The following is a 19,314-nucleotide window of genomic DNA, read 5'->3' as shown; positions in this document are numbered from 1 at the left end:
CTATTGCTTGGGTATTGCTAACAACTTTTTAGCATGATTAATTGCCCTAAACCTTGGTTTGCGGTGCAAAATGGCCATATTTTACTTAAACTTAGCCAAAAATCGCTTTAAGTTTAAAAGTAGCCCAAAGTTTGATGGTTTCTCATTCACCCAATATAATAAGTAGAGCTATCAAATTTGGCCAAAAGTTTCCTCATTAAGTGCTCTGAGCAATCCAATTTTCATATTGATATATCAGGGTCATGTATGATTCCCATTGGGCCCACTGTAACCCAATGTCAACCTTACCCCTAAATAGCCACTTCTAAGGCATTTCGTCAAATGACCATATCTCCTAAAGTAAATGCCATAGAAAGTTGATCTCTGTGTCTATATATAGGTTTTAAACACCAAGGAATTGATTGGCACCATTATTGTAATTTTTGGAGTTAATCTAATTAGTATAATTCCAAGATGTCCACCAAAATGACTGCCGAAATAGAAAATTCGATGTAACCTAACATATAGATAAGAACAAAAACTTTAAGGTGACGATCTAAAAGAGTCATGTACATGAACCCCCCTCCCTCTCCCCAAGCTTAACTGTCAAACATCTGGTCAAAGGCCATATTGATTTGAGAAATTGTAATGCTCAAACATTGAAAATATTATCAGGTACATACATATTAGTTAATACACTACAGGTGAACTTTTCATGAACTATCATTGAAGAATGTTCATTAATTAATCATTCATCCTGGATAAGTTGTCATAAATACTACACTACACATACTGCATACTTCTACTACTAATAATACTACACATACTAGATCAGTGGTTCCCAACCTTTTTGTACTCGCGACCCCTTTCTCAAAACCCCAAAACACACGCGACCCCCCTGCCATCAGCCGTTTCAGTTTTACAAATTTTTCTGAGAAGGAAAAGGAAAGAAAGAGAAAACAATCATTAATTCATCAATTTTTACAAATTTTACTACAATATTCCTTGAACATTATAAAATTCGGGTAATTTTAGTTAGTTAGTCAAACCAAGCTCATCATTTTTTCTCACTGCCATCCATCGTCACACAATCCATGATCGTCATCACTAACATATCATCATCTCTCCAACCTAGCTCGTGGGATGGTTGGGGATGCATCTGAGCAGAGAGTCTTGGAATTCGTGGTGGGGTGTTTGTAAGAGCCAATCTCATGTCATCCTCGGCATCCAATCTGTTCCTGGTCTTCGTTTTGATGTGGAAGAGGGTAGAAAATCCGGCCTCGCAGAGGGAGGTGGAGGCAAATGGAAGAAGAACACGTAAGACCGGCATGCTGACTTTGGAATATGATTGATGCATAGCGCACCAGAATTGAGTCACCGATTTCTCCTGGAACAGGTCACGCAAGAGAGTCGTTCCGTAGATCCAAGAATTCATCTTTGACTTCGTCGGGCAGGCTGGATACGTCAAGTGTAACAGAGAAAGGGTTTCCAACCAGTGCCACCTCTTCTCCTGTGAGCTCAGGGAAGTATCATTGGAATTCCTTTTCTAGGGACTCAAGGTATCCGGTAATCTCATCCTTCAGGAACTGATCTAGTTCGCCCTCAGATTCATCCATCACTCCGCAGAGTTTTTCAAACATGGCGATGTTCACAAGATTGACTTTCCGACGCCAGTTCTGCAGTTTGGATATGAAGGCCCGTAGATCGTCTTGAAATAGGAGAACGTGTGTTTCCCTTTCCTGAAATTTCAAATTCAGCTTGTTCAGCTGGTCTAAAATGTCTGCCAAGTACGCAACCCGTTTATTCCACGTTTCATCATCGAAGTGAGCCAGAAGATCTCTCTTTTCTTGCACTTCCAGAAAGAACCTGATTTCGTCTTTCAGCTCGAAGACACGATTCACAACGTTCCCTCGCGACAACCAGCGTACAGCCATGTAGAAGAGAAGGACCTCATGGTCAGTATCCATGTCTTTGCAGAGTTCTTTGAATAGACGAGTGTTGAGTGCCCCAGCCTTCACGTAATTCACAATTTTCATCACAGAATCGAGCACTTCCCACAGAGTGGCAGGAAGCATCTTACTGGCGAGAGCATATCGGTGGATCATGCAGTGGATGCCCTTAGCTTGGGGAGCCAGCTCCTTCACTCTTGTCTGGAATCCTGACTTCGATCCTAGCACAGCTGGTGCTCCATCCTACAAACCCCGCACACGTTTCCCCATTGCAGACCTTCGGTATGAAAAAAAGTAGAGACCTTTTCCGTGACGTCAACAGCTTTTGTAGTGGTTTCAAGTGCACTACAGAAGAGGAATTCTTCTTTGATGCCGTCTGAATGAATGTACCTCACAAAGACAAGCAACTGAGAACATGAACTCACATCCGTTGATTCGTCGAGTTGAAAGGAGAACAACGGAGAATCTCTGATTTCATCCAAAACCTGCTCTTTCACATCCATAGACATATGAGAAATACGCCTCTGAAGAGTATTATTCGACAAAGATACTTGCTGCATCTTCGTCGCGCTGGCTTCCACAAGAACGAGCTTCACCATCTTCAACATGAAGGGTTTGATAAGTGTCTCTCCAATGGTGTGAGGCTTTTTGTGTTTGGCAATTTCCAACGCAACTTCATATGAGGCCTCCACTGCTGCTGCACTATGTTGCTGAAAAGACCCACTAGCATCGAGCTTTTGACGTTTGAGAAGAAGCTCATGGCGTTTGAAGAACTCCAAATCCTTCTCTGCGTGTTCCGGATGCTTCGTCTCGAGATGACGCTTGAGTTTCGAAGGTTTCATCGACTTCGCACTCAGGACAACATGGCACAAGACGCATTGTGGTTTCTCGACGCCGTTGTTGGCGAGTACTGTGGTGAAGCCAATGTTGAGGTCGTCTTCCGAGTATTTGCACCTTTTAGCCATTGCTTCAGATCTGTAAATACAAAAACCCGGAAATAGACTATGTTCATCTCATATCGGCAACACATCGAAAAGAGCAAGCGAAAACTATAGCCAACTCCACCGGCACAACATTATGTTGTGTGTTCTAGGTATCAGCGAAATGAAAGTTTTGGTAATATTCCCTTCTCCCAAGGCTACCAAGTTCTCCTAAGGCTTCTCAACCCCCCCAGCCCACCCTCCGCGACCCCCTGGGGGTCACGACCCACAGGTTGGGAACCCCTGTACTAGATACTACACATATAGCAACTGTAACAATATAATGCAGAACTCGAGCTAATCTTATCAAGCAATTGGATTTATATAGGTATGGGGTGATGTTTTTTTGCACCGACAAAATTTGCCACATTTGACCCCAACTATCATGCAAGGGCAAATTGACCTGACACACTTATCACATGAGCAGAAGACTGACCAATGAACTTCAAGGGTTTTCCACGATGTTGCAGGTATTAGCTGACCATGGTCATGCTCATAGCCACAATCTTCTGGCTTCAGTGACTCAACAGTTTCAGGGTCGAGGTAGCTTTCCAAGGTGTGCATGGTAGTGTAGGCATTATAGAACCCACGCTGGATATGAGGCAGGAGGCCCTGGCTGGTCGGAGGCAAGTTGTGGAGAGAGCTGCATTTGCTGAAGTGGAAAACCTCAGCTCGGAGATCAGAGGAATTTGTAGCATCACTTCCTTTTCTCAGCACCTTCACCAAGTAATGCTCAGCATTGCGAATCATGGCTGTAGAGAGGGTTGCTGACCTCTCGAAGTGCTTGAGATACTTCTCGGGCTCTGCCTTTAAAGCTGCCTTCTTTGTGCCAACTCTGCTAGTGATGTCGCACCCTGTAAGGCTGTGCAGAGCTGGCAGTACTGCGCAGAGCCGACGACCCAGGCGCTGGAACAGGGTATGAAGGGGCACATACCGAGTGGTATACCGAGTGGTATTTCCCACTCAAGCTCGCACCCACAGCTGCTCAAGGTCGTGCTGCAGAAAGACAGGGATGTGGTGGAGCAGGGCAACATTTACATCAGTATCATTGGAGATAATGACTCATACTTTGTGTCCTGCCTCAAGAGAGTCCAAGACATGAAGGGGTATACGAAGGTCAGCTTCTTCAAATGATGATGGAAGGTGGGCCAGTGTATTCTTTTTGCCTTTATAAACCCTGATGCACTGCCAGTTCTCATCATCTCTGGTCACCTGGCCGACTACAGTGGGGTATTGTCGAGTTTCAGAAGCATTTCCATGAAGATGACAACAGATCAGTTTCTCCAAAAGAAGCTTGTTATTGTTTGAAGGCCAGAAGGTTTCCATCTTTTTTGGTAGAGGTGTCCCTGGTTCAATGGAACTGTGCTCGATTGGTACAGTATCAGTACGCCTCATTCTCTCACTATCCTTCACTGAGGGATCTTCTGAGTACATGTCAAACACATAGTCGCATCGCCCAAACTGATGGTATACATCTGAAAAGGATACCAAAACTGAGACAAGGTCCTGGAAGTTGGAGAGGCCAGTAACACAAACCTTGCGAACATTGGCCATAATGTCTATGACAAATGAAGAGTTTCTCTGATGTTCATATTTATAGTCCTCAGGTTTGAGATGAGTCTCCAATGCTTGGAGTAGTTGACTCTTTGCAGGGCTAGTCATCATCCCGTCATCATTGAAGAGGAGAGGGGAGGGTGCAACATGAAATTTCAAAAGGTCCTTGGTAGTGAGGCCACGATCACGGGCGATTTCAATGGTTTTCTCCACAATATTCATCTCCTTCACTGCCTTCTTCATTGTCTTCTGTGGTTTGTTTCCGATAGTTTTCATTGTTTTGAGATTTGTTCGGTGAATGCATTCAATGAGTCTTGTGCTTTTCTGGACAAATCTTTTGAGCCGAAACTTCAGGTACTTTTCCTCTCCTTTTGCGAAGACATTCAGCATGTCATTTCTGATGTCTGTTGCCATGATCTCTTTTGTCACGAAATTTTGCAGTGTTGGAGAAGCATTTAGAGACAGGGGGGAGCCCTTCTCCTCAATGAATTTGATCATTGCCTGGATATGGGACTCATGGCGGGTTGTAGTGGCTTGGGATGACTGATGGTGGTTACATGATTCATGTGTGCTCTCCATCATGCCAGCGTATTCACGATGCAGATTCTTTACTGCCTTCATTTCATGATAAATCAGGTCCCATTGAGCGACGTACTGCTTCTGCTTGGCATGTCCGATGACTCCATCACTGCATTTAGATGAGAGGTTGATACTCTGCTCTAGTTTCTGGTCACCACCAACGGCAGTGAAGCGGCCAGGTTTGTCCTTGATAGAAAAATTCCCATTTGAGTTTTCATAGACTGATGGTGCAGTTTGAGGCAGGCGTCGCATGTCTTCCAGGTAGACAGAGCACCAGCGCAGGTAGTTGGTGGAATCAAATGCAGCGAACAGATAGAGAGCACGTTGTACAGCATCAAGACGGAGCTCCCATATCCCCTCACGATCAGCTCTCAACAGATCATGCACCACATCCATCATGCGGAAGAATTGAGTCCAGAATAATTGGAAGTTCTCATTTACAGCGGAGCAAGTTTTTATGAAGTTATTTAGATCTTCTGTCAACTTGTTGGATGCAGTTGCAAACTCTGCCATGTACTTCTGACTTTCACTGATGTTCTTCTTTGTGACACTTGACTTGAGCTTTGCCAGGATTGCAAGCTCTGGTGCATATGGCTCGACACCTTTTTCAGCGAAGAATTCCTTGTGGAGAAGACGCTTGAATGCTTCAGCAAGAAATTGCATGCCTTCAAGACAGCGGCTGTAATGACCTCCATTGAGAACCGAGTTCTGGATGATGATTGGACCAAAGACACCGGCCTGCAGCCAAATGATGTCAGCTCCACTTCCACCTAGGGCTTTTCCATTGCACTTGAGGACAATTTTCACCAAATTAAATGTTCCCATAACTGGGACTAGATTGCAAAATTCCTGAGGTCGCATCATTTGAATTTCCTTGACAATGCAGTACACCCCCTCATCGCAATACAAAGGGATTTCTCTTTGAACCAGCTGTGAACCAAGTGCCATGAAATTCTTCATTGCAGAATAAACCGTTGTATATTCAGTAACGGGATATGACAGGACAGGCAAGAATGCGAGTATCTTCACTGGAATATTCTCTTCAGTCCAAACAGAGTTGCTCGCACTCCAAGAAGGCATCGTTTGTGACTGAGGATAGATCGAGACTTCATTTTGGTTGACATCTAGGCGGGTGAGGGACCAGGTGGTATCTTTCAGTTTTGCTGCATCAGCTTTTGCAGATTTGTAGACATGGTCATTTACTTTGTAGGATGCAGGGATGTCTGGACGTCGTGCTGATTTATGGAAATGAGAGTACTTGACATGGTAGCATTTCCTTAAAAGCTTGTGGCCCATGTGTGACTTGTGTGTCATATATCTTGGGTTTACAAGTTGTTGATGGGGGTTTATCTTGGTAAAGTACAGTCACTGTATCATGCTCCGAGACATTTGCACCCTCGTGGTCCCAGTTGTCAATGGCACCTGAGGTGAATTGCCCTGGGTCAAAGTGGGTGGGTAATGCGACACGATATGGGTTGTGCTGTGCTGTGAAATATGCGAGATCATGTTGGTACCTACGCAGCTCAGTGTAGCTGAGTGCAAGTCCTTCGTGGTTTAAGGTTGTGGTCACAATTTTGCCTCCACGTCCAAGACCATGAACAGATTCTGCATTCATGATATGCATGGGCGTTCTCTTTCTTCCACGGTGGTGCACATAGTACATGATTTGGAAGAGGGATTGTAACTTTCTGCAACGTTGTGTGGAGAGGTTGCCATTTTCCTCTCTGTCATCGATATCACCTTCATAATCTTCATCACCATCTTCTCGTTCAGCAGCAAGCTTCTCCTCTGTCATGACTGATTTTGCTGCTTGTTGGTAGGTTTCAGGATTGAAATTGTACAAAAACCCAAAAAAGCTGAGCACAGGATCTGGGATATTCATATCATTACAAGCAAGTTTTAAATCTTGAGCATCACAAAAGCTATCTTCAAGACCAAAATCATAATCATCAAGAGACATCCTAATCACACTGGCACATACTTGCACAGGATCAACAGAGCGAATGCATTCAGCTAACCTATCGGCAGCATTATTTGACACACTGAATACCATCATCGATTTGCGAAAAGCATCAGGATATGTGAAATCAATCTCACTACCAAATTGATTAATCAAGAAAATTTTCACATCTCTATTGCAGAAGTTACATTGATCATCAATACTATTCAAGTAGCTTCGGATAGCACTCAGCTCATAGCCCTTGTCATTTTTCAGGCCTTGCTCCAACTCTGTCACAACCTGACTCCATACAAGCTGTTTGGCAGACAATTTCGGAACCATGTCCGTGGAGCGAGACTCATACTTATACATATACTTAATCATGCACTCATTGTGGTAATATAGATCTGCTCCAAACACAGAATGTGGATCTTGAAGGTCACAAGTTCTGTTGTAGACAGCATCTTGAAAGAAGTTAGTTGCAGCAAGAAAAGATGAAGCACGGTTGGATTCACAAATGCAATATTTGGTGTACAGTTGTTTGCATGATTTGTTATCACAGATAATACAGTTCATGTCTCGCAATGCTGTTGCTGTTGTATCTGCATTAGGCAGGTGGCAGACAGCCTGGGAACAAGTGCTTCTATCATGTGTTTTGTTCTGCTGGGAAAAAGATGAGTCTTGGCCTTGATCTAGATTCTTTTTAGTTATTCTCTCTAGAACAGATTTCATAGTGTATGCTTTATAACATTCATTAGTGACATGATAAAAAAAAGCGATCTCCTTCAACGAGCCTCAGTCTTTTGGAAACACTGTCATTGTGTGTCACTGGCTTCTCGTATCCTTTTACAGCCATTGCTTGTGCTTACAACTTTATCATCTCATGCTTTCTGACAGATGATACATTTCGTCACATCAAAAGAAATGTCTTGGGATGACTAAGAGTGTTACAGACTCCATCATTGAAAACAGATTTTTGGTATTAAGGCAGCAGATCAGTCTATGGCTCTGCACCCACAAAAGTCTTCACAACCCTGAAAAAGAAATAGCATACTGTTACGCCATCTCAAACGTGCAGTTAAACATGGCGGAGGGGGTGTGGGGGGGGGGGGGGGAGCTTGTTAACATGACTCTTTTACAGAGTCACCTTCAATGTTCTTGTATTTTTCTATTTTTGCAGCCATTTTGGTGGACATCTTGGAATTATACTTAGATTAACTCCAAAAATTACAATAATGGTGCCAATCAATTCCTTGGGGTCTAAAACCTATACATAGACACAGAGATCAACTTTCTATGGCAATTACTTTAGGAGATATAGTAATTTGACAAAATGCCTTAGAAGCGGCTATTTAGGGCTAGGGTCGACATTGGGTTACAGTGGGCCCCATGGGAATCATACAGGGCCCTGATGTATCAATATGAAAATTGGATTGCTCAGAGCACTTAATGAGGAAACTTTTGGCCAAAGTTGATAGCTCTACTTACAATATTGGGTGAATGAGAAACCATCAAACTTTGGGCTTCTTTTAAACTGAAAGCGATTTTTGGCTAAATTCAAGTAAAATATGGCCATTTTGTACCGCAAACCAAGGTTTAGGGCAATGAATCATGCTAAAACGTTGTTAGCAATACCCAAGCAATAGAAATCAATCAAAATGAATAATTTATGGATGCTTAATAATGATTTATTCCATGAAACTCCATTACCATCATTTCAGCCCCTTGGCACCCAAACAAAAATCCTAGATAGGCTCTGCAGAAAAAAACGGACTTGACCTGTAGGTGTTACCCAAACTTTTTCTAAATGTCTTGGCATATAGAACAAGAAAATTGAAGGTTATGCTCTAAAAGAGTCATGTACACAAACTCCCCCCAGCTCCTATACTATGAATGAATGAATGATCGTTTTAAGGCCATTTTCCCCCGCTAGAGCGGGGGTTAGCCTTGCGGGCCCCATGACAATCATGGTTCCCTGTTTGAGGCAATGTTTTTATGGCCGGATGCCCTTCCTGACGCCAACCCTTGGTCACGCTCTTACGATGCGCAGGGATACAGTGTGCCCATTTTGAGTCGGGGTACACTCCGTGATCATTCATCCCAGCAAGCTGGTACTCAATTTGCCGACCTCGGAAGGATGACAGGCTGAGTCAACCCCCCTGGCATTAATTCAGCGATCGACCGGGATTCGAACCCAGGATCCTAGGATCCCAAGCCGGCACCCTAACCGCTAAGCCAACGCCAGGCTATAATTAATTAATAACGACTGACTCAATTAATTAAATTAAACACAGGCCACCACACAACCGATAAGAATGGCTGACATCACACACACTGACCCCTCGATCAACCCAGGATAACGAAAGGGAAGCAAACCACAAAAAACAAAAAAAAAACATTCGCAGGGAATTTAAATAAAATAGGAGATAAGGACGGGAATGGGGTTCAGGCCTGTTTCAAGGGCGGTTTCATTCACGCTTGTCAGAGCAGAACTTGGAAGGAACAAGCAATCCCGCAAAGATCAGAACTTGGCAGGAACAAGCACGAATGGACCAATCATCACGCTCTGCAATGCCTTTCTCCCTCAATCCTTCTCCTTTCCTCAACCTCCATCATACACACCAAATCTCCTTCATAAAGTTCACGGAGGTCGAGTCCTTCATACAACACAAGCTGAGGCCGTTCACGACATGAAGCATAGATAGTTTCTACGGAGACTCAAAGATGCGCCTTTTTCCTTCGAACACGCTCTTTTCCTTTCCTCCACCTCCTTCATGCACACCAAATCTCATTCATAGAGTTCACAGAAGTCGAGTCCTTCACAAAACATATGCTGAAAGGCCGCTAACAACACGAAGCAAGGATCGTTTTCCACAGTGAAGAAAAAGACGCCCTTCTTATTTTTCCTCCTTTTAGCTTGAAATAAAAACGGTTTAATTCTTTCCACAGCTGTTGTTGTGCACCACTACCATCAGTCAAATTCCCGAAAATATCAAGGAAGTGATATGGGGTAAACATCAAGCTCACCTCACCACACGTCGCTACTGGGGCACAGGCTTGTTTTAACTTAGGATCAGACCATGCATGACATTATAATATGTTAGGTCAGGTCATTGAAAAGATCAGACAAATGCCTCACCATTCTAGGTTCCCTATGATGTAATTTACTTCCGAGAGGAGGGGGGGGGGGGGGCGGAAGGAGGGTGGGAGGGGTAGGCAATATTGCAAGTCACAAAATTCATTAGGGAGAGGGCTATTTTTTGGTAATATTCATATTATGCTCTTATCATTAGTGTTGTTATTACCTCCACCACCAAAGGTGGATGGAGGTTATGTTTTCACCCCTGACTGTCTGTTTGCCTGTCTGTGTCTGTCTGCTTGTTTGTGAACAAGATATCTCAAAACGTTGTGGACTGATTCGGACGAAATTTGGCAGAGATGTAGCGTATGTGACAAGGATGGAATGATTAGATTTTGATGAAGATCCGGATTCGGCTAGTAAAATTTTTTAAGTGATTCTTCACAATTGAGAGTTAGGGCCAAAAACGATATATAGCAGGATATCTCAAAAAGTTATGGATGGATTTGGACAAAACTTGGTGGACAGGTTGTGTGTGTGACAAGGAAGAATCAATTCAATTTCGGTGAAGATCCAGATCCGGATTCAGCTAGTATATACTTTTAAGTGATTCTTCACCATTGAGTGATAAGGCCAAAAACGAGGAGTACATCAGGGTATGAAAGACTGGACCTATGGTGATTCCTGTGATTGATTTTGATTAAATGTGATTCTGTACTGTGATTTTCTGGTCTACTCTGAGATACAAAACGTAAACTGTTCACCTGGCGGAGGTATGCTCCCTACTGAGTGCTGTTCTAGTTACTTTTGTTATTAGAAGTGGCCTTGGGAAAACGCCACGATAAAGCTATCTTAACACAGATATACACCTTAACACATAACCACCTTGTGGGGAAAGCCCTCTTGGGGTGCGGGTGGAAGTCAAACCGCTAAAATTTCCGTTGTGTGGCCCTTGGTCTCCCTGTCAAGTTTGGTTGCGATTGGATAAGTAACGATGAAATGCATCTCGGTCAAAAAATCAGACAGACAACAAATTGCGTATTTTAGGATGATTTTCAGATTTCACTCCCAATTTTGGCACTTATGTACTCCCCAAGACCCGAATACAGATTTTGATTATATGCTGTACTTTTAATTACGCCGTGAGAATAGATCATGTTTCCAAGGCAAGGAACGTTTGAATAGGTAGAAACAAAATGGTGGCCAAGACCCCCTGTGAGGTGATGTTGAGCTGACTGGGGATAAAGCCTTTCTTGAAGGTAAGCCGTTAATTATCTTCAAAAGGGGTGTTTATATTTATACAAGCACCCAGTGTTCATTCATGCACTCATTTGGAGTTCCCTTGGTATGCATGCAAAGTCTAACACACACACGTAACACACCACTTCCCTGGAAGTCCTTGGTGTACTTGTGTTTATACTTCTCCCACCCCCCCCCCCCCCCACCGCCCTTCCCACGCCGCCTTCCCCCAATCCCTCTCGCTCCCACACATTCCCGATGTCCTGCTCTCAAATGTTGTGTTTGTGTGCTTCCCCTTCTCTCCCCATCTTGTCTACCGCTCCCCTTTTTATATACTTTGTTTGTTTGTCTCTTTGATTCGTTTTTGTGATAAATGTTAGCTCTTTCACGAGCCTCGATTCTGTATACAACACACACACACACACACACACACACACACACACACACACACACACACACACACACACACACACACACACACACACACACACACACACACACACACACACACACTTTTATTATAATAGATGAGCACCATGGAACACAAATGGCCTTTTTGGCACTTTCAAAACCCTTCCCTTTGGCAGTATTGGACAAAATATTACAGCATTTTAGTTTTTAAATCATCACAACCAATCTAATTTGCTGCGTGTAGACCCCACCCATGTCCTTGTTTCTCAAGATTGAGTGGGGTAAGGTGTTCTATGAATTATCTAGTTATCAAATTATAAGGGTCATATGTGCATATTGAGCGACATGTCAAAATAATGGGTAACCCAATGATGCAAGCACTGCAAATCCCACCTCGTTTCTGTAGCCATCCTTCCTTTACAATGGCCACGTCAGCCATCACTGCTTTAGCACAAATATTTGTTTGGCGCAGGCCCTGCCTTACACACGATGCTCCTGGAAGACAGAAACAGGAAGAGGAAAAAGAAATGATTGAAAAAAAAAAATACCGATGCAAGCAGGTGCATCACCGAGTATTACCTGAATACAAGGTCAGTTACCAATCTGAATGAATACAAGGTCAGCGTTTCAGGCCAAACCACACCTTTTTGTATACATAGTCGAGGCTTGTGGAAGTACAGAGCTAGTACGGTGAACGGATCAGGTGGTAACAGACATAAACAGGGTGCAAAACATGCATGCATGGGGTGGACAAAATGAAGACTGATCCAGAGAAAACTGGAAAAATTGGAAGGAGGGGGGATTGTGTGGGGTTACCAAGGGTAGAAAAGATTATAGTTTAGGATTGGGGACAATCTGAGGTGGTGGTGAACAGCTGTCATGAAAACCTGGAGGGAAGAGTGAGATTGAAGAGGATGTGGAAGTTGATTCCACAAGTGGGGAAAAAGAGGAATAAACGAGTGGAGGTGAGCAGTGATTCGGGAATTAGGTAGTTTCACCAGAAGGGTGTCGATGGTGGACCACGCAAGCCCTGCAGAAACCTGGGGGGACAAAGCACGAAAGGAGCAGACGGTGAAAACCCAGAAAGGAAGTGGCAGAAGACAGAACAAGCGTTACGCCTAGGTCCCCCGTCGGTGAAGTGATGCGAGTTGACAAAGTGGGAGACGCAAGGCGGCCATCTTGGATTTTGACGTGGCGACCAAATTTCCAATAGCGTTCTCCCTTATGCGTCGATACACCGACACACCAGATTAGAAGTTAGTAGTTCGTTTATTTTTCAAGATATTTCGCTCACAAGGTTCAGACATATATATGGTGGCGGCCATCTTGGATTTTGACGTGGCGACCCAATTTTCAATAGCGTTCTTCCTTATGCCGAGATACACCCACACACCAGATTAGAAGTTGGTACTTCGCTTATTTTTCAAGATATTCCGCTCACAAGGTTCAGACATACATGGCGTCAGACATACATGGCGGCGGCCATCTTGGAATTTGACGTGGGTTGCACCCACACACCAAATTTGAATGTGGTCCTTCGCTTATGCCCGGACGGACGGACACGAAAACCATAGTCCCCCTTTCGCTCCGCGGTGCGACGGGGGACAAAAATAACCGACCTCTCTATGATGGCAAAGTAATAGACCCACAGATTCAGCTTCAGAATGGGAGATTCCAATGATTTTGAAGGCCTTGGTTTCAATGCTGTTAAGTTGAGCAAGGTATGAGGCAGGGGCGGCAGCCCAGAGGGAAGAGCAATACTCTATCGAGCTGCAGATAAAGGCCTTGTATGTGGATAGATCAGGTGTGCCAAGTAAGGATTTTGTATGACGAATAATGCCCAGTCGGCGGCTGGCTTAGGAAGCCAACTTTGAAATGTAGTTTGCCGAAGAAAGACCATGGCAGATTGTGAAACCCATGACTTTGAATGATAGAACTTCAAGAGGATTGTTAAGAACGTAGATGGGAGGGTTTGCCAGACGTTCCTTTCGGAGAGAGATAGCGAGAGGGTGAGATTTGTTTGGATTGAAAGATATATTCCGAGTGTTTGACCAGCTTGTGAGTTTGTCATGGTCTGAAGTGAGGGAGGTAGCTGCAACCTACGTGTATGAAGGATGAGGGATGTGATGGCAGAGGGTAGAAAAAAAAAACAAAAAAAAAAACACCTTTAGAGGCCATTTTTCCCCGCAAAGCGGGGGTTGGCCTTTTTCAGGCACCGTGGTTGTTGTTGTTGGTCCCCTTTTTGAAGCAATGTTTTACGGCCGGATGCCCTTCCTGCCGCCAACCCTGGCAGAGGGTAGGGTCATAAGCAAATAGATGAAGACGATTTTCCAGAGAGAGATTATTGATGAAGATCAGGAAAAGGACTGGTCCCAGAACACTGCCTTGGGCACTCCAGCCATTATAGCGAGAGATGAAAAGATTCCGTTGAGCGCTACATGTTGGCGACAAGAGTAGAGGAAGTCAGTAAGCCATGTGTGGAGATGGCCTTGGATGCCATGGGCAGACAGCTTGGAAATCAAGCTGGGATGCCAGACTGTATCAAAAGCATGAGATGTGTAGAGAGACGGCCCTAATCTCATGCCGGACATTCAGGGCCTCCATCCATGGGAGAGTAGAAGCAGCATGTTCAAGGTGGAGCGGTGGTGATGAGGGCAGAGTGCGACGGTGATGAGGGCAGAGTGCGGCGGTGATGAGGGCAGCGTGCGGCGGTGATGAGGGCAGCGTGCGGCGGTGATGAGGGCAGAGTGCGGCGGTGATGAGGGCAGAGTGCGGCGGTGATGAGGGCAGAGTGCGGCGGTGATGAGGGCAGAGTGCGGCGGTGATGAGGGCAGAGTGCGGCGGTGATGAGGGCAGAGTGCGGCGGTGATGAGGGCAGAGTGCGGCGGTGATGAGGGCAGAGTGCGGCGGTGATGAGGGCAGAGTGCGGCGGTGATGAGGGCAGAGTGCGGCGGTGATGAGGGCAGAGTGTGGCGGTGATGAGGGCAGAGTGCGGCGGTGATGAGGGCAGAGTGCGGCGGTGATGAGGGCAGAGTGCGGCGGTGATGAGGGCAGAGTGCGGCGGTGATGAGGGCAGAGTGCGGCGGTGATGAGGGCAGAGTGCGGCGGTGATGAGGGCAGAGTGCGGCGGTGATGAGGGCAGAGTGCGGCGGTGATGAGGGCAGAGTGCGGCGGTGATGAGGGCAGAGTGCGGCGGTGATGAGGGCAGAGTGCGGCGGTGATGAGGGCAGAGTGCGGCGGTGATGAGGGCAGAGTGCGGCGGTGATGAGGGCAGAGTGCGGCGGTGATGAGGGCAGAGTGTGGCGGTGATGTGGGCAGAGTGCGGCGCTGAGGCCAAAGTGCGGCGGTGAGGACAAAGTGTGGCGGTGAGGCCAAAGTGCGGCGGTGAGTACAAAGTGCGGCGGTGAGGACAAAGTGCGGCGGTGAGGACAAAGTGCGGCGGTGAGGACAAAGTGCGGCGGTGAGGACAAAGTGCGGCGGCGAGGACAAAGTGCGGCGGTGAGGACAAAGTGCGGAGGTGAGGACAAAGTGCGGAGGTGAGGACAAAGTGCAGAGGTGAGGCCAAAGTGTGGCGGTGAGGGGACAAAGTGCGGAGCTGAGGACAAAGTGTGGCGGTGAGGACAAAGTGCGGCGGTGAGGACAAAGTGCGGAGGTGAGGCCAAAGTGCGGAGGTGAGGACAAAGTGCAGAGGTGAGGCCAAAGTGTGGCGGTGAGGCCAAAGTGTGGCGGTGAGGCCAAAGTGTGGCGGTGAGGACAAAGTGCGGAGGTGAGGCCAAAGTGTGGCGGTGAGGACAAAGTGCGGAGGTGAGGACAAAGTGCAGAGGTGAAGCCAAAGTGTGGCGGTGAGGCCAAAGTGTGGCGGTGAGGACAAAGTGCGGAGGTGAGGACAAAGTGCGGAGGTGAGGACAAAGTGCAGAGGTGAGGCCAAAGTGCGGCGGTGAGGCCAAAGTCTGGCGGTGAGGACAAAGTGCGGAGGTGAGGACAAAGTGTGGCGGTGAGGCCAAAGTGTGGCGGTGAGGACAAAGTGCGGAGGTGAGGCCAAAGTGTGGCGGTGAGGACAAAGTGCGGAGGTGAGGACAAAGTGCAGAGGTGAAGCCAAAGTGTGGCGGTGAGGCCAAAGTGTGGCGGTGAGGACAAAGTGCGGAGGTGAGGACAAAGTGCGGAGGTGAGGACAAAGTGCAGAGGTGAGGCCAAAGTGTGGCGGTGAGGCCAAAGTCTGGCGGTGAGGACAAAGTGCGGAGGTGAGGACAAAGTGCGGAGGTGAGGCCAAAGTGTGGCGGTGAGGACAAAGTGCAGAGGTGAGGCCAAAGTGTGGAGGTGAGGACAAAGTGCGGCGGTGAGGCCAAAGTGTGGAGGTGAGGCCAAAGTGTGGAGGTGAGGACAAAGTGCGGCGGTGAGGCCAAAGTGCAGAGGTGAGGCCAAAGTGTGGCGGTGAGGACAAAGTGCAGAGGTGAGGACAAAGTGCGGCTTTGAGGATAAAGTGCGGCGGTGAGGATAAATGTGCGGCAGTGAGGACAAATGTGCTGCGGTGGGGATAAATGTGCGGAGGTGGGGATAAATGTGCGGCAGTGAGGACAAATGTGCGGCGGTGAGGCCAAAGTGTGGAGGTGAGGACAAAGTGCGGCGGTGAGGACAAAGTGCGGCAGTGAGGGTGATGTTGGAGGTGAGGATGAAGTGTGGGGGTGAAGGTGATGTTGGAGGCGAGGATGAAGTGTGGCGGTGAGGGTTATGTTGGAGGTGAGGTTAAGTGTGGCAGTGAGGGTTATGTTGGAGGTGAGGATGAAGTGTGGGGGTGAAGGTGATGTTGGAGGCGAGGATGAAGTGTGGCGGTGAGGGTTATGTTGGAGGTGAGGATGAAGTGTGGAGGTGAGGGTGATGTTGGAGGTGAGGATGAAATGTGGCGGTGAGGGTGATGTTGCAGGTCACGTTGGAGGTGAGGATGAAGTGTGGCGGTGAGGGTGATGTTGGAGGTGAGGATGAAGTGTGGGCGTGAAGGTGATGTTGGAGGTGAGGTTGAAGTGTGGCGGTGAGGGTTATGTTGGAGGTGAGGATGAAGTGTGGGGGTGAGGGTGATGTTGGAGGTGAGGATGAAGTGTGGTGGTGAGGGTGATGTTGGAGGTCACGTTGGAGGTGAGGATGAAGTGTGGCGGTGAGGGTGATGTTGGAGGTCACGTTGGAGGTGAGGATGAAGTGTGGCGGTGAGGGTGATGTTGGAGGTCGCGTTGGAGGTGAGGATGAAGTGTGGCGGTGAGGATGATGTTGGAGGTCACGTTGGAGGTGAGGTTGAAGTGTGGCGGTGAGGGTGATGTTGGAGGTCACGTTGAAGGTGAGGATGAAGTGTGGCGGTGAGGGTGATGTTGGAAGTCACGTTGGAGGTGAGGATGAAGTGTGGCGGTGAGGGTGATGTTGGAGGTCACGTTGGAGGTGAGGATGAAGTGTGGGGGTGAGGATGATGTTGGAGGTCACGTTGGAGGTGAGGATGAAGTGTGGCGGTGAGGGTGATGTTGGAGGTCACGTAGGAGGTGAGGATGAAGTGTGGCGGTGAGGGTGATGTTGGAGGTCACGTTGGAGGTGAGGATGAAGTGTGGCGGTGAGGATGAAGTGTGGCGGTGAGGATGATGTTGGAGGTCACGTTGGAGGTGAGGATGAAGTGTGGCGGTGAGGGTGATGTTGGAGGTCACGTTGGAGGTGAGGATGAAGTGTGGCGGTGAGGGTGATGTTGGAGGTCACGTTGGAGGTGAGGATGAAGTGTGGCGGTGAGGGTGATGTTGGAGGTCACGTTGGAGGTGAGGATGAAGTGTGGCGGTGAGGATGAAGTGTGGCGGTGAGGATGAAGTGTGGCGGTGAGGATGATGTTGGAGGTCACGTTGGAGGCGAGGATGAAGTGTGACGGTGAGGATGAAGTGTGGCGGTGAGGATGATGTTGGAGGTCACGTTGGAGGTGAGGATGGTGGGGAGGGTAACTCCAGATGAAATGAGGAAAAAGCAATCAAAATGTTCTCACCGTGAAACCTTTTTAAAACAATTAACAAATATCTCAAAACAGGAGGAAGTGCAGGTATCGTGATGGTAAAAATGTAAAGGTAAAACTAAAGGTGCAGGTAAAGGTGAAATAGCGAGGCGGATCACCAACTCGTGGAAGGGAAATCTGCGGTTTAATGCCGACACACGGATAGGAATTCTGACACACGGTCAGTGGATGTAATCAGTTTTAAATGAAACCGCAGCATCTACAACTACACAAGTGACAAGACAAACAACGATTAGCAGCGCGGGTGGGAGGCTTTTAACTAAGAATAACGTCTGCCGATGACACAACGCCGAGTTTCACGGGGGAGGGGGCGGAAAGATTGTTGTTCGTGCATCTCAAGTCAACTCGCTCTCAAAACAGCATGAGCCAGGCCTAAGACTAAGAGCCTTCGGCCTAGCTTCTCTGGACGCTCCAGCGCATGCTCCGAGCTCACCCTCTACGGAAAAGTTGCTTTTCAAGATGAACGAAATGGGACGGCAATGAGGGCCAGGCCAGGCCAAGACAGGCTCCCGCCGCGGAGGCCGGGCACCGCCCGTGCGCGCCGCATCGCAGCCTCGTCCTGGCCTGGTGCCCGCTGAGTCCGGCTGTCCGGCCCAGCTCAAGGAATATCGCGAGAAGCCGAGAATTCATCCGTACCAGATCCTACACAATCTCGCGAGAACACGCCCATTGAATGCCCCATGTGGCATGTAGTCTCGCGATAACCTGATGGTGCTAAAACGGTTGTGTTGTTCTTGATATTCTTCTTTTGAGTTGTATGGCGATTTCAGAGCCGCGAGGCTCTTTCCGCGCCTGAACATAACTGTGTTGAAAAGAATATACATATATTGAAAAGGAGGCCTATGGGATGTCCATAAAACTATATATGTCTCCCACACGCTTTCACAAACTTTAGGACCACCTTGCACAAACGAAGATGCTTCTGGTTTAAATGACCAAAAATGACGGGCAGGTGGGACCCACCGACCCCCTCCACTCTAACGATTTTAAATAGGAGCGACCTCGGTCCGTCATATAGGTGACATACCATAAATAAGTGGGATAAATCTTCAGGTTCCCTACAGGCGTCGCAAGTCCCGGAAGGGTGACACCTTATCAGGTGATGATACGAATTAAGGCGACAGTGCCCAAGTCTAACCTGGAGAGAGCCACCTGGTCTCTGCGGGACAACTGAGGGAGTCCACAAGGGGGGAGGGGGCCAAGGCACAACGTCAACAAGACTGTCCCAATAACATTACACATGCGCCTCAACCCCAAGGGGGAAGCACATGGTCATTCAAACGCATGCATCATGCCCCCGAAGGGCCACAATGCATGGTCATACAATTGGGACCACTCCTCTTAATAGGAGTAAGACTCCTTAATCCACCAGCAGGGCATTACTCCTGCCAGGTCCGATTTGCATGCAGGTCTACCGCCCCTCGTCAGGACGGCATACTGCAAAAAAAAATTCACCCTGTAACAGAACCTGCCCTTCGTGGTGGTGTCCCACTGGGATTGACATTTTTTGACGATCATGTCCCTAACACCCCCTTTACACAGGGGTGGCGATCGTTGAGCGATGAAAAAATCTC

At 47.3% G+C, this 19,314-nt stretch overlaps 1 protein-coding gene across 3 annotated transcripts in view; it reads right to left on the bottom strand.

The window, feature by feature from the left end:
• LOC137436623 (RAC-alpha serine/threonine-protein kinase) overlaps nt 1-18,354 on the bottom strand; it is an 80,891-nt gene extending 62,537 nt beyond the window's left edge. For 2 of the 3 annotated variants that reach the window (XR_010986325.2, XR_013624947.1), the window contains exons 1-2: nt 18,174-18,354; nt 12,103-12,204 (exon numbers count right to left, since the gene is read on the bottom strand). Coding sequence is in view for 1 of the 3 variants with exons in the window: in XM_068130577.2 (XP_067986678.1) it covers nt 12,103-12,148 (46 nt within the window). In the remaining 2 variants the exon portion in view is untranslated. The remainder of the gene's footprint in view (nt 1-12,102; nt 12,205-18,173) is intronic. The other variant, XM_068130577.2, reaches the window with a different exon arrangement.
• Between the last annotated feature and the right edge of the window lie 960 nt (nt 18,355-19,314).

This window comes from Myxine glutinosa, chromosome 11 (assembly GCF_964187855.1).
Source record: "Myxine glutinosa chromosome 11, kmMyxGlut1.1, whole genome shotgun sequence".
Classification (NCBI taxonomy): Eukaryota; Metazoa; Chordata; class Myxini; order Myxiniformes; family Myxinidae; genus Myxine; species Myxine glutinosa.
Note: the sequence above shows the minus strand (reverse complement) of the source record. Positions and strands in the feature narration are given on the sequence as shown.